At 41.7% G+C, this 12,786-nt stretch overlaps 1 protein-coding gene across 2 annotated transcripts in view; it reads right to left on the bottom strand.

Annotated features, from left to right (window-relative positions):
- LOC107391633 (transcription factor IIIB 90 kDa subunit) overlaps positions 1-12,786 on the bottom strand; it is a 133,155-nt gene that overhangs the window by 112,891 nt on the left and 7,478 nt on the right. For both annotated transcript variants that reach the window (XM_015969023.3, XM_015969022.3), the window contains exons 2-3: positions 12,345-12,553; positions 10,545-10,625 (exon numbers count right to left, since the gene is read on the bottom strand). In XM_015969023.3, coding sequence (XP_015824509.3) covers positions 10,545-10,625; positions 12,345-12,528 — 265 coding nt within the window. In that variant the 5' untranslated portion in view covers positions 12,529-12,553. The remainder of the gene's footprint in view (positions 1-10,544; positions 10,626-12,344; positions 12,554-12,786) is intronic.

Genomic DNA, 12,786 nt, shown 5'->3' with positions numbered 1-12,786 from the left:
AGCCTCTGAGCAGTCATTCAGTCTGGTTACCTTGGCAACGCGGCGTGTATGATCAAGGAGCAGAGGAGGTTCTCGGGGGTTCTCATAGTCGTAAAATAAAATATTAACCGCGATCGGATTCGTGAGGTTTGTCTGTCACGCCACAAAGGGTCCCAGATCCCAGCATAGCAGAAGGATTTCCTTTGAGATCAGAGCGCTCACGGAGAACACGTTCCCTCCAGAGAGCACACTCTGGTAACTCCTCCAATAACACAGATCAGCCATGACATCATGTCACATTCCCGTCGGTCACAGGTGTCTTTTATTGGTTTTAGCACCAATCGTGAAAAAGCCGTTTTTCCACTGACAAAATTACATGCTGGATAAATAAAATTTGTGGATGAGAAACACATTTGGATGACTGAGACATTCGGTATCGCGCTTCCCCGTTCTGCCACTAGATGTGGTGCATATTTAGGAACGTTTCTACGCACAAGCGCAAAATGATAAATACCACACAATGCATAGAATTGTTCCTACACACGAAATACGCACAGATCTGTGCGTACGTAAGTTTGATAAATGAGGCCCCAGGTCTGCCTATATTTGGGCTTCCAGTTGATACCACCTTGACCAATCCCGCTCACTCTAAAGTGTTAAGCATGATACTTCTCGTCAGGTCCACAAGAGAGTCATGAACATGCATTGACGGAGACATTTTACTTTTGGACTTCTCCGTAACCCGGAAAGTATTGCAAAGCAATTCCCTGCCAGGACAACAGAGGGCGTAGCATTATTCTGGCAAATCCTGCCACTATTGAACTTTATTCGGTCCACGAAAGTGGATTTACTAATATGTTTTAATGTATGTCAGAGACTTTTTAGCACGAACAAATTTGTCCATCATTCTCAACGCAACGTCTATACCCATGTTTCCACAAATAAAAGCTGAATGAGTATTTTAGTACTCCTTCAGTCACGAGTGAATAAACCTTCATATTTTCAGACTTTTTCTACGATTCATTCTTCCATCTGTTCTGCGTACACCGCTGTTGATGGAGTTAAAGGAAGTGGTGTCCTTACCAATCACAAGCTTGCAGTCACGTTTGACGGATAGTTAAAAAGTTGGGCATGTCTCCGTCACCCTCTGTGTTACGACCGGTTACGACCCTGACAGGAGATGTTAAACTGGGAAGAAGGGGTAACATAAAAACTGGAAACAGTGGGACTAAAATGTGTTTTTCTGTCATAAAATGACAGAAAGTGAGCAAACAGATGGAGGACATTATAAAAATAATGTCAAATGAAAAACAAAACGAAAAGGTTAACATTAAAAGACCAATTACCAACATTAAAACACCTGGTTAAACGTTTTACCAAATCAACAATTTGGGAAATTTTGAAAGTTTTTTCACTGGGACATATTATTTCATATTTTTCACATAAAAAAAACAAGAGACAAAGACGCATCAATGAGCTGACAAAATTAATATTAGATTTAGGTAACGGCAACTCCTTCCCCGGAGCTGAACAAACAGCAGCTAATCCTGCAAACAGAGCTAAATCTGATTTTAACACAAGAAGCAGAGCGGATGATTTATAAATCTAGAAGGCTGTGGTATGAGCATGGAGACAAATCATCCAAACTATTAGCACATCAGTTGCGTAAATCAGAGTCGACTCATTTGATATCTGAGATTAGAACTCAAACTGGACAGATTTCTACTAACCCAAAATAAATTGGGGCGACGGTGGTACAGGAGTTTAGAGCTCGCCCCGTAATCGGAAGGTTGCAGGTTCGAGCCCCGCTCAGTCGGTCGCTGTCGCTGTGTCCTTGGGCAAGACACTTAACCCACGTTGCCTGCTGGTGGTGGTCAGAGGGACTGGTGGCGCCAGTGCTCGACAGCCTCGCCTCTGTCAGTGCACCCCAGGGCAGCAGTGGCTATATCGTAGCTCATCCCCACCAGTGTGTGAATGGGTGAATGACTGATTGTGTTGTAAAGCGCCTTAAGGGGCTCCAGGACTCTAGAAGGCGCTATATCAAATACAGGCCATTTCAAATTAATCAATGTTTTCAATTCTTTTATTCTGAGCTTTATAAATCTGAATCTTTACAGTCACCTGAACTATTTGAGCAATTATTTGAGAATTTATCTCTACCAACCTTGGAACCAACAACTAAAACTCAACTCGAAGAACCAGTATCTGTTGAGGAGATAAAATCGGCAATTAACAACATGCAGAATGGGAAGTCTCCTGGACCAGATGGTTTTCTAGCAGAATTTTTCAAAACCTTTAAAGATAACCTCTCCCCCCTTTTAAGGAATTTATATCTGGAGTCATTTAATTCCAAATTGCTTCCCCCTACTCTCCGACGCGCAACAATCTCTCTATTACTGAAGCCAAATAAAGACCCACTGGAATGCTCTTTGTTTCGACCGATATCACTACTGAACGTTGATTTTAAAATTTTATCCAAACTATTGGCTCTACGTCTTGAAGTCTGTCTGCTGCCCCTGATTTCACCTGACCAAACGGGGTTTATTAAGGGTAGGTTTGGGTTTTTTAATATTCGCAGATTTATCAATATCCTACAGCTTGATGCTGAAAAGGCCTTTGACCGGGTGGAGAGGGACTACTTATTTTATATCCTTGGTAGATTTAGTTTTGGGCCTTCATTTATCTCATGGATACAATTACTGTATTACTCACCCATGGCACGGGTCAGAACAAACTCAATATTTTCACCTTATTTCCCACTCCACCGCGGTACGCGGCAGGGAATGCCCACTTATCTATTGAGCCTCTCGCAATCAAACTACGGGCGGAGGGCAAAATTAAGGGTATTCATAGAGCAGGAAAGGAACATAAGTTATCTTTATATGCAGATGACCTGCTATTATACCTTTCAGACCCAATAAGTTCTCTCCAGCATGCCCTGATTATTTTTAATCATTATGGAATGATATCGGGTTACAGATTAAATATGCACAAGAGCGAACTGCTGAGAATTAACTCAAAAGCAAACAATATCTCATTCACAAACTTAAATTTTAAGATAAAATCCAACTACTTGACGTATCTAGGTGTCAAGGTAACCAGAGAATATAAATTACCTTATGAGGAAAATTTCATGTTAATACTAGATAATATAAAAAATGATTTGCATCGGTGGAACACCCTGCCGCTCTCATAAATCGGCCGCGTTAACTCTGTAAAAAAGAACACACTGCCAAGGATCCTTTATCTCTTTCAATGCATTCTGTTATATTTACCCAAAATATTCTTTGTGGATCTTGATAGAATCATTTCAGCGTTGGTCTGGAATGGTGGATCTGTGCAGATCCGTAAGGAATTCATGCAAAGATCGAGACCTTCAGGTGGTCTTGCTCTTCCAAATTTTCGACTTTATTACTGGGCGACAAATATACCCAACACTCTTCACTGGTTGGAAAACTCATCTTTTAACACCACCTCATGGGTCCATATTGAGTCATCCAGTTGCGGGAAAACCTCCCTACCAGCACTGTTGAGTTCGGCGCTTTAGACTTACATCGATGTTAAAGTAATCCTGTTCTCTATGATTCTCTCCGAATATGGGTGCAGAGTAGGAAGAAGTTTGACCTACACGTAATGTCAGGGAATGCTCCAGTGTATTCCAACCATATGTTTCCACCTTCCGTGACTGACTCTGCCTTTAAAATTTGGAGTGACAAAGGACTACGAACAGTGAATGATCTCTTTATTGATGAAATCTTTGCTTCTTTCTCACAGTTACACAACCGCTATAATATCCCACAGGCATATTTTTTCCGATACCTACAAATTCGTCATTTCATTAATAATAGATATCCCTCATTCCCAAATAAACCAGGGAGGACAACCTTGGATATAATTCTAGATGTTGATGTTCAGAAAAAAGGGCCCATAAGAGTGATTTATAATTTATTATTGGAATTGCTGTCAAAATCCCTTTGGGTAATAAAATCGCACTGGGAAAATAATTTAACGTTGGAATTAAGTGATCACCTCTGGGAAACTATACTTCTAAGGGTACACTCCTCTTCTGTCTCTGCTAGAATTTAAGATTCTACATCGGTTACATTTCTCAAAAGAAAAACTTGCAAAGATCTACCCAGGAGCCAACCTAATGTGCTGTTGCTGTAAATCCAATGTCGGTTCACTTGCTCACACCTTTTGGCGATGCCCTAAACTTACCCAATACTGGGAATTAATGTTTCAGACACTCTCAGAAGCGTTTAAAATTAAACTCAACCCAAACGCTCTGACGGCACTGTTCGGACTGTTGCCACCCAATATCTCTACTTCAAAATATTTCTCCTAGGCGGTGGCCTTTGCATCCCTGCTGGCAAGACGTCTCATTCTTCTGAAGTGGAAACAAGAGGCCCCTCCCTCCCATAGTCAATGGATTGCAGATATTATGAGGTATCTGCATCTTGAAAAAATGAGGTGTACCCTTTCAGGATCAACTATTAAATTCATTAAAATATGGCAGCCATTTCTAAAATACATGGAAACCTTCAAGCTACCTAGTATTCCATAACATGAACAGGTCAAATGTAAAATATTAATAGCCTAACAGTGATAACTCTCACCACTTAGGATCACTATTAGAATTCATTAATATTACTTGTGCACAGATTTGTAACCGTCTTTAATTTATTATTATTTGTTCTGTCCTTGTTCCGTTTATTTTTTTTTCTCTCTTTCTTTTCTTGCTTAAATGGGGGTTTCATTTTTTTGTGTTTGTTCTGCTAATTACTGCTGTGAACAATCACTGGGATAAAAGACAAATAAGGTAGCAATTGATGTAATGGTGCTGGCCAGTAAATTAGAATATCATCAAAAGGTTGAAAATATTTCAGTAATTCCATTCAAAACGTGAAACTTGTACATTATATTCATGCAATGCACACAGACCAATGTATTTCCGATGTTTATTACGTTTAATTTTGATATTTATAGGTGACAACCAATGAAAACATCAAATCTGGTATCTCAGAAAATTAGAATATTCTAAAGGCCAATGAAAAAATGTTTGTTTCTCTAATGTTGGCCAACTGAAAAGAATGAACATGAAAAGAATGTGCATGTATAGCACTCAATACTTAGTCGGGGCTCCTTTTGCCTCAATAACTGCAGTAATGCGGCGTGGCATGGACTCGATCAGTCTGTGGCACTGCTCAGGTGTTATGAGAGCCCAGGTTGCTCTGATAGTCGTCTTCAGCTCCTCTGCATTGTTGGGTCTAGCGTATTGCATCCTCCGCTTCACAATACCCCATAGATTTTCTATGGGGTTAAGGTCAGGCGAGTTTGCTGGCCAATCAAGGACAGGGATACCATGGTCCTTGAACCAGGTGCTGGTGGTTTTGGCACTGTGTGCAGGTGCCAAGTCCTGTTGAAAGGTGAAGTCTGCATCCCCATAAAGTTGGTCAGCAGCAGGAAGCATGAAGTGCTCTAAAACTTCCTGGTAGACGGCTGCATTGACCCTGGACCTCAGGAAACAGAGTGGGCCAACACCGGCAGATGACATGGCACCCCACACCATCACTGACGGTGGAAACTTTACACTGGACCTCATGCAACATGGATTCTGTGCTTCTCCGCTCTTCCTCCAGACTCTGGGTCCTTGATTTCCAAAGGAAATGCAGAACTTGCTTTCATCAGAAAACATAACTTTGGACCACTCAGCATCAGTCCAGTCCTTTTTGTCCTTGGCCCAGGCGAGACGCTTCTTGCGCTGTTTCATGTTCAAGAGTGGCTTGACACACGGAATGCGACACCTGAATCCCATGTCTTTCATGAGTCTCCTCGTGGTGGTTCTTGAAGCGCTGACTCCAGCTGCAGTCCACTCTTTGTGGTTCTCCCCCACATTTTTGAATGGGTTTGTCGTCACAATTCTCTGCAGGGTGCGGTTATCCCTAGAGCTTGTACACTTTTTTCTACCACATTTTTTCCGTCCCTTCGCCTGTCTGTTAATGTGCTTGGACACAGAGCTCTGCGAACAGCCAGCTTCTTTAGCAATCACCTTTTGTGTCTTGCCCTCCTTGTGCAAGGTGTCAATGATTGTCTTTTGGACAGCTGTTAAGTCAGAAGTCTTCCCCATGATTGTGGTGCCTTCAAAACAAGACTGAGGGACCTTTTAAAGGCCTTTGCAGGTGTTTTGAGTAAATCAGCTGATTAGAGTGGCAGCAGGTGTCTTCTATATTCAGCCTTTTCAGAATATTCTAATTTTTTGAGATACCAAATTTGGAGTTTTCATTAGTTGTCACTTATGAATATCAAATTTAAATGTAATGAACATTGGAAATACATTGGTCTGTGTGCGTTGCATGAATATAATGTACAAGTTTCACGTTTTGAATGGAATTACTGAAATATTTTCAACCTTTTGATGATATTCTAATTTACTGGCCAGCACCTGTATACTGGTCATATGGTGATATGTAATTCACTGTCTGAAAATCATAAATAAAGTTTAAAAAAAAAGGTTTTACCAAATCAGACGGTGTTATTAAAATACAAAGTCTAAAACTAGAGTTAACCTTCAAAACCAAAAGAGGGAAATACCCTCGCCAAGACTGTTAAAACAGTCCACGGGGTATCTGCAGGTTTAAGGGAGCCAAATTTAAGACTTTAAGGCTTTTTTTAAGGCCACTTAGACCAAATTTAAGCTATTTTTAAAAATTAAATTTAAGCTATAATTTCCAGCTATTGTCTGGAACTGGTGCCAACCACTTTGCGAACGTGGGTTTAGCCATCCAGTTACCATTAAACTTGCCCTTCCCAAGCTCCCACTAGCTTAACCAGCTAATGTGCTCATCTAAAAATTGTCCCCTTTCACAACCAACTGAATGTGCTTATGCCAATATCATACACAAAAAATGCTGAACACCATTTCACGAAAATTTTATGGAAATAAAATAATCTTGTTTATTGGGTCTTTGGAAATTTAAGACCTTTGGAAACTGTAGTTAAGGATTATTTGTCATTTTTAAGGATTTTTAAGGCCTTAAATTTGGAAAAGTAAATTTAAGACTTTTTAAGACATCTTAAGGACCCGGGGATACCCTGGTCTACCAAGATCCCTGAGGATCATCTCAAAGCTAACCCTTTTTTAGTTAAGCTTCTCAAAACAGAAGGGGTTAAAACCAAAGAGAGTCCTGGAGCACAACAGAACCCCTGCACCACTGCCTTCCAGACTGCTGGATGGCACATCTTCTTATCCCAGGCGTTGTTCATTAGTGGGATTCAGTTCAGCTGTGCTCATCAGCAGCCTGGAGAGGAGGAAGGGTGGTGGTGTCCTGGATGGTCCTGGATCCTATCGGTGAAGGGGCCAGCCTGACGGCCGTAACACTGCAAGCCTGTCAGAGAACCCTTGCGCCGACGCATGATGGCGCTGCATATCTCCGTATCCACACAGATGGATCAGTATAAATTGGGCTTTAGCCTTTACCTCACATATAGCTAGATGCTGTATTTTATTATTGTGGAAATTTTCAAAGCCTCTTTCAATTTCTTTTTGGTTTCAGAATGTTTTAAATTTTCTAAGTTGGAGAAGGTGAGCCTCGTGGTAAGGGGAGCATTTGGAAAGACTGACTGTATATGAGGCCCCTTGTGAGTCACTGTAATTTCTAGAGGTGATACCATCCAAGTGATAACTCCACCACCACTACACCCCACCCCCATGTGGTCTGTTCTGACTATCCGTGCTTCCTCGTTGAATATTCCTACCGCATCGTGTTACAACAGTTTCACTCTTGTTTACAGTATAGTAACACGCTTATTAAGCACGGTTTATTTTAAATAGGTGATATTACTCAAAAATGCAGAACTGTAGTAGAATTATTAGCAAAAATATACAATATTTGTTGTTATGTATTTATGAAAAAGACAGTGTTTGTCATGATTCCATGAATGATGATAAACAATGGGAGAAATTCCTTGTTTAAAGTATAATGATATATTACAAGCTAACTGTAAGGTAAACATATAACAAGCAGTAATAGAACAACTTCCAGAAGTAGCGCGTCTCTTCATGTAAACAGCCTGTGAAGTAAGGGTTGTACGAACTAGTCGACTAGTCGACTAGTCGCTGTCACGTGATAATGACTGACAAGATGCAGTCCTCGGAAAAGACAGCAGGTGATGAGCCCCTGCGCGTCTGGATCGAGGCGGAGGCGACGCGCTGTGCGGTACTGACACCGGCGGTAAAACGGACATTTAACCAAACTGTGACCTTTTCCCTCTTGCAATTTAACCTTCCCCTCACCCCTATCCTAATCTTAACCAGTTTGTGCATGCAAAGCTCTGATCGTTGACGTGCGCTCCAGACATTGCGTCCTGAGCAGCGCCAAATCAGGTGTCACCACCTCAAAAACAAATTAAACACGCGATCGTTCATGTCGGCTCATTTCCTTTCATGTTTTCTGTCTGTTATTTGTGCCTGATGCATTTCGCTGCTGCGGAGCGAGGCGCATCACCTGTTGTCCTCCGGTGACGCACCCCCAAGATTCCACTATCTCCACTCCGCTCCGCTCCGGCATGAACTCCGCAGCAAAAACGGTCCCGTTGTAGTCGGCCGGCGAGCAGCGGCACTCCGCTGTTTTTGCGGTCGGTAGATCTTTTAGAACTGCAGTTCAAAGGTAACTCATAAGGTGAATATATATGAATGCAGGTAGCAGTTTCTCTTTAGGATTGAGAGGAGATGCAGGAAGATAATAAACAGGCAGGACAGAAAAATAGTCAAATAAAAACAAGTTAGTTTTTGTACCTGGTGGTTGCATCAAACAGACACCATTGAAGGTAATCAGAAGTGAGGAACAGAAAATGAAATAATTATTTTAATGTTTAGAGCAGCAGGAACTCTGAGAGGCTGCAGGCGCATCAGTGAGTTTGCGGCCACTGCGCAGGGGGAGGGGGCAGATGGTTGAAGCAGAAACTACCGTTGTTAAAATAAATGTGTTTAACTTTGAAAATGTGGGCGCAATTTTAATTGTCAAAAACTCCAGAGAACCTACCACCACCACCACCACCACCCCCCCACCCCCACCACCCCCGCCGCCGCTTCCGGCGTATGACGTTATCAACGACTAGTCGAAGTCGACTCGACTTTCATTACTTGACTGTCGACTTTAAAAAGAATAAAGTCGTGCAGGCCCTAGTGTGAAGTAGTAATCGGTCTGCGCATTTCCCCAAAGTAGCACATATTGACGAGTAGCATGTGTAGCGTCCAGAAATGGTCAGTTTTCACCAATACATTTGACCAACATCATCTGCACAAATCCACTATCTGGGTGGACATTCTCTCCTGTTTCCTAAAGTCCAGAATCTGCAGCGCTGGGTACACAAGATAGCTCCCAAGGTCTCCAAGCTTTCCTCTTACCGCAGACTGCTGGATTCCACTCTGAATAAAAAGTGAACTTTTACAACTTAAAACTTAAATAATCATATGTTTGAGTGAACCAGATGTTATACGTTTGAATAATCTGTGCCTAGTTCAGTGAAGATGAAATGAATATTGTGCTGACAATGATATTACATATTTTGATCAGTACTGTTTGATTTAGCAAGTTAATCAACCATACTCTCATACACATATGGCACAAGGTTAAAGTTAACGTCACTGCACACAAAGATTCTTCATCCACAGAACTAGAACATTGTTGTATCTGATGAAGGTGTGGTTCTGAGGTTTGTTTGGTAAAACGTCAACAAACATGTCAGATTCTGATTCGCCAGAATCATAACACGGTGGTGATAAAACATAATTTACTTCCCGATTAAGTCAGTTTCCAGCTGGCACCTCGATTCGGCCAAATCGGGAAAGAATCCTTGTTGAAACAACCTCCTTTGACCTTAAGTCAAAACCTTGCCACGACGCTGCAAGCGATTACATACAACAGCTCTTTTCAGAGCTACTGCAACTCTCAGATATCCATCTTGGACGTCTAATCTGCAGACCCGGTTGCATCTCATGGCCGGGGAAGCTTGAACTCAGACGAAGCTACTAATCTCTGAGGATCGTGGTCTTGACGTCCGGTGACCTCACCACTCTGACCGCAAACCCTCCGGACCGCCGGGAGCAACTCATACAAGGGTATCGCAGACCTGCATACTGGTGTCTGATGTTGTTTTATTAATAATCAACTCTCTAGCTTATAGCAGACCACTAAATTCTTTACACCCACAATTCACAATCTCTTTCAGATACAAAGGTTTTGATAAACATCACCACATTCCACCCCCACACATCACTACTTTACACACCACCATTCCATCACATAAACGTCTGTCGTAGCTTGTTGTCTATATAATTAGTCTAGAAAATAAAGTTTATTTTTAATTATATCATTGACTCTGTCTGAATTAATACGAAGTGTGTTTATGTCCCTGATTAAGCAGAGAATCCTAAATTCTTCTGGTTAAATATTCTAAGATCAATCAGGGTGATTTCCTACATTTATATAGAATCATCACACCTTTTTGATCAGAATTTAACCCCAAATGGATAGTTGGAATGGGCCCCCCACATCAGAACTTACCTCTCTGCAACGTCTGAGCTCGAGACCCGGACCCCATGCCTGTTAGGAACCCGTCTCCAAACGACGGATTTTTCTGACTTCCTAAAGAACACAGGTATTAAAAAAAATTCATTCATTTTAAACTGATTCATGCTGTGTCATTTTCTTTGCAGGCTTTATTAGAAGAGTGGGTTTTTAGCAAGACTGAATTAAAGCTAAAACTGAGTCAAGCTGAATACTCATTAGCTTTTAAATAATTCAGATTGAATGTTTTTTTTTTATTCTGTCCAACAATAAAGCAAAGAAAAAACAAAAACCACTGCAGTAAAGGGCTGGGCCATATATTCCTAGAGTTAGCAGGCGCAGCTACCACTAGCGTACTCCGTCTCTAAGTGGTCATTACATGTATTCTCACGCTTCTGCTCAATCAGGAAACCTCTAGGTCAATGTTCTACCCTAACTTTGCTTTTTAATTATTTGGGGATGTTGCAGGCCTTTTCACCGCGGCAGCCGACAGATGTCTACGTGAAAAGACAGCCCACATAGCAAGCTCACATGGAAACAATGTCAACGTTAAAACATTGAACCAATGTCATTTTGCGCCCAAATTTAATACTGAAACAATGTTGATTTATTAACTATAGACCAATGTTGTTATAGTTGCATTTCAATCAACTTGAATATTGAATCAATGTTGAAATTTCAACACAACTACAGATCAATGCAATTTCATTTATATTCATATGAGAGAAAGAATCACGATACCACTGCCGTCTCTGACAGGCATGGACGTAATTTTCACTTTAGAAGTGGGGTGGGGGGGGGGTATCTTTACAGTATGCTCTAATGGGAAACAGGCTTCAGCACAAACGGTTGTTTTCCGCTTGGTGCTAGAGCTCAACCAGTGTCAATTTAATATGGCACAATATTGTTTTTGGATGGTAAAAAGTGCAGGGGTCAAAACTTGACTTTGGAAAAAGTGGGGGGAACATGTCCCCCCCCCCCCCCCCCCCCCCCCAAAATTACGTCCATGCAGACAGGATTCATCAGTGCTGCAACATTGATTCAACATCTGGTTTGGATCAAGATTTCAATATCAACCATTCTGATGATTCAGATGGAAAATCAATAGTTTCAACGTAAGCTTGCTATCTGCAAGGCCAAACCCCTCCCCCAGGAAACAGGTACGGAGAGCTGCAGCAGCCAAAACACCTCAAACATATGATTGTTGATATGAACAAACACCGTGAGACCCCAGCCGTGCTTAATAGCTGTGCTGAATTACCCACGAGCGTACGCCTCTAGTAGACGCAGTTACATCATGACTTTAATTTAACGTGATATATTTGATCTCTGGACACGACATAATTACTGGTACTACTGTGTATGATGGGATTTGAGCCGCCTCTCGATGGAATTTATATATTTTTTTACATTAATTATAAATATATAATAAATAAAAGTGCCTGTGAGTCGTTTGAGGCACGGAGCGCTAACTCTTACCAGACAGACAGATACTTTATTACATACGTGCATTAGAAAACAGTTACATCTACAGTACAAGATGGCATCATGGAAAACAGACAGCCTGAAGTGAATTCACCTGTAAAAGGAGGAAAAGTACTGAGATGTATATAATACATCAGAATTCAGCTAAAAGATATGAAGATACAAGTCTAGGCCCTTATCACCCAGCCCTGCTGCTCTCATTAAAACACTACAAACTATTGGTGGGTTGACAGCACCCTCTGGTGGGCAAGAGACGAGCTCAACCTTTTCTTCTGACTGATACAAGACAGGATTGTCCACACCCGGTCTCACCTTCTGAAGACACAAACTGGCCCACAGCCAGTGAACCCCCACCCCCCGTCTCCACGAACTCCAGCTCAGACACGATGATGTTGTCTTCCAGCACGGAGCCGCAGCCCATGCAGACAGCGTCACCCCGCGCCTGGTCCACATCGATCTCCGAGCCACCGCAGTTCTTGCACACCTTGGAGCTCATGGTGGCGCTCGACAAGCCTCCACACCTGATCAGAGGGTGGAGAGAGATGAGGAAAAGCCTGAACACACCTCCGCTAAGCATTTGATACATTAGGTCCTTACATTTGATTTTCCAGATATAATTTTATTTATAATTTTGTGAGAAAAATCGAATTCAGGAGGTCGGAGCTGCACAAGAATCAAACGCAGAGTTGGTGTATTTGGTCATAAAAACATTTATAGAATCAAATGCAGAATTTATGATGAAACTTAAGAAGTT

The sequence above is a fragment of the Nothobranchius furzeri genome, chromosome 18 (genome assembly GCF_043380555.1).
Source record: "Nothobranchius furzeri strain GRZ-AD chromosome 18, NfurGRZ-RIMD1, whole genome shotgun sequence".
NCBI classification, from domain to species: domain Eukaryota; kingdom Metazoa; phylum Chordata; class Actinopteri; order Cyprinodontiformes; family Nothobranchiidae; genus Nothobranchius; species Nothobranchius furzeri.
Note: the sequence above shows the minus strand (reverse complement) of the source record. Positions and strands in the feature narration are given on the sequence as shown.